The sequence below is a fragment of the Otolemur garnettii genome, unplaced genomic scaffold (assembly GCF_000181295.1).
Source record: "Otolemur garnettii isolate 467f Iridium unplaced genomic scaffold, OtoGar3 scaffold00099, whole genome shotgun sequence".
NCBI classification, from domain to species: domain Eukaryota; kingdom Metazoa; phylum Chordata; class Mammalia; order Primates; family Galagidae; genus Otolemur; species Otolemur garnettii.
In genome coordinates, this window is record NW_003852494.1 from 2,912,836 (window position 1) to 2,915,066 (window position 2,231).

The following is a 2,231-nucleotide window of genomic DNA, read 5'->3' on the forward strand; positions in this document are numbered from 1 at the left end:
AAAAAAAAAAAAAAAAAGAAAGAAAAGCATAATCTACTTATCATAAAGTCTCTTAAATTTGAAATACCTGGGGCAAAAGGCTAAAGGAAGTCTTTTCCACATCATTTTTCTGCTGTTCCTCAAATCTCTTTACTAAATTTGATACAAATTCTTCTATTTCTTGATGATATTGCCTGTATGAGAGGACAAAATGGTCAGAACCCAGACAGAGTGAAACATTTAATAGATTGAAGTTATATACATTATTGTAAGATGTCATGTGTAAATTTTGTTGTCAGAGGTTTATCAAATCACTGACTCTTTGTAACATACAAGAAACCATTAAGGAAAGATAGACATTGTTGCTGAGTTAAAAAAAATGATTATAATGTAACATAATGTTTGGCATGATAGCTGCCAGTTGTACACAGAGTAAGTGGACTTTATTTGTAAATTTTATGTACTTAGCTCCCTTCCTACTCTCTCTTAGTCACCTATTTCTGCAACACAAAGACAGCCAATGTACTCAGTTGCTCCACATCCTCCTCCCAAAGACTCTATACGCATATAAGGAAACACAAATATGAAACTGAAAAAAGCAAAAGCAAAATGTAATGTAGGAAAAAATACTGAAGTCTATTTTCTCTAGCCCTCTAGGACAAGAACCAAGTTCATGAGAAATTCTGTATTGCCTGGGTCAGGTATCAAAGTAGCCCAAGTCTTGTTAGGCTGCAACTAGCCAGCCACAAGATCTCAAACACAACTTCCTTTTGACAGACTTGACAATCTTTCACTTCTCTGCTAGCTATGACATTCTAAGATTTCTGCAGGTGAATGGTACAGCAATCAGTCTATCATGAGCTAGAGTACACAGGAAATCTAAGGGAAGGAGGGATAAAAGGCAATGGTGCCAGAGCCTAGCTGTGCCCAGTTCTTATATGCTGCTGCATTCACCATCCAGCTGCCCCACCTCCAGAGCCTTGGGTTCCACTTCTACTAAGATAAAGCAGGTTATTTTTATTTATTTATTTATTTATTTATTTTGGCCAGGCCAGGTTTGAACCCGCCACCTCTGGTATATGGGACTGGCACTCTACTCTTTGAGCCATAAGTGCTGCCCGATAAAGCAGGTTATGAGCCTGTCACTATTCCCTCTTACCTTCTTGATCCTGGTCAGCACAGATGATAACAATATGATTAAGTAATTTGGGAAGGGCTTGGTGCCTGTAGCATAGTGGCTACAGTGCCAGCCACATACACCAAGGCTGGAGGGTTTGAACCTGACCCAGGCCAGCTAAACAACAATGACAACTACAATAAAAAATAGCGAGGCGAAATAGCCTGTAGTCCCAGCTACTTGGGAGGCAGAGGCAAGAGAATCACTTAAGCCCAATAGTTTGAGGTTCCTGTAAGCTATGACGCCACAGCACTCTACCAAGGGTGACATGGTGAAACTGTCTCAAAAAAAAAAAGTAACTTGGGAAGGCAACTCTCTGAAGTATCTATTCTTCAAATTCTCCTTCAGGTTCTGAGGAATAAGGTAAGTCCTCAAACCATTTCCGAATACTCTAGCAAGCACCATAGGAATGCAAAGACTCACCTTAAACCCAAGGATGCTGGATGGCTTACAAGAGCCTGGTGTTGCTATTAAAAATAATAATCATAGGCTGGACATAGTAGTTCATAACTGTAATCCTAGTATTCTGGGAGGGTGAGGCAGATGGGCTGCTTGAGCTCAGGAGCTCGAGACCAGCCTCAGCAGAAGTGAGACCCTGTCTCTACTAAAAATAGAGAAAAAATGAGCTGGGCATAGTAGTACACACCTGTCCTAGCTACTTTAGGAAGCTGAAGCAAGAGGATTGCTCAAGCCCATGAGTTTGAGTTTGTTGTGAGCTATGATGCCATGGCACTTTGCCCAGGGCAACAGAGACTCTGTCTTGAAAAAAAAATCACGTGGGTAGGCTTTCAAGATTGCCAAAAGGAAAACTCAGTTGCCTGATTTTAGGAGAGATGTGACATTGTGGTGGACACCTACAGTCCTAGCTACTTGGGAGGCTGAGGCAAGAGAATCACGCTTAAGCCCAAGAATTTGAAGTTGCTGTAAGCTGTGATGCCATGGCACTCTACCAAGGGCGACATAGTGGAACTCTGTCTCAAAAAACCAAACAAATAACAAAAAAAAAAACCCCAAAAGTGGCTCGGCGCCTATAGCTCAACCGGCTAAGGCGCCAGCCACGTACACCTAAGGTGGC

General features: G+C 41.6%; 1 protein-coding gene across 2 annotated transcripts in view; it reads right to left on the bottom strand.

Annotated features, from left to right (window-relative positions):
- LOC100953482 (zinc finger CCHC domain-containing protein 8) overlaps positions 1 to 336 on the bottom strand; it is a 33,700-nt gene extending 33,364 nt beyond the window's left edge. Inside the window, exon 1 of one of the 2 annotated variants that reach the window (XM_012809038.2) lies at positions 68 to 336. In XM_012809038.2, coding sequence (XP_012664492.2) covers positions 68 to 259 — 192 coding nt within the window. In that variant the 5' untranslated portion in view covers positions 260 to 336. The remainder of the gene's footprint in view (positions 1 to 67) is intronic. The other variant, XM_023516825.1, reaches the window with a different exon arrangement.
- Positions 337 to 2,231: the final 1,895 nt, after the last annotated feature.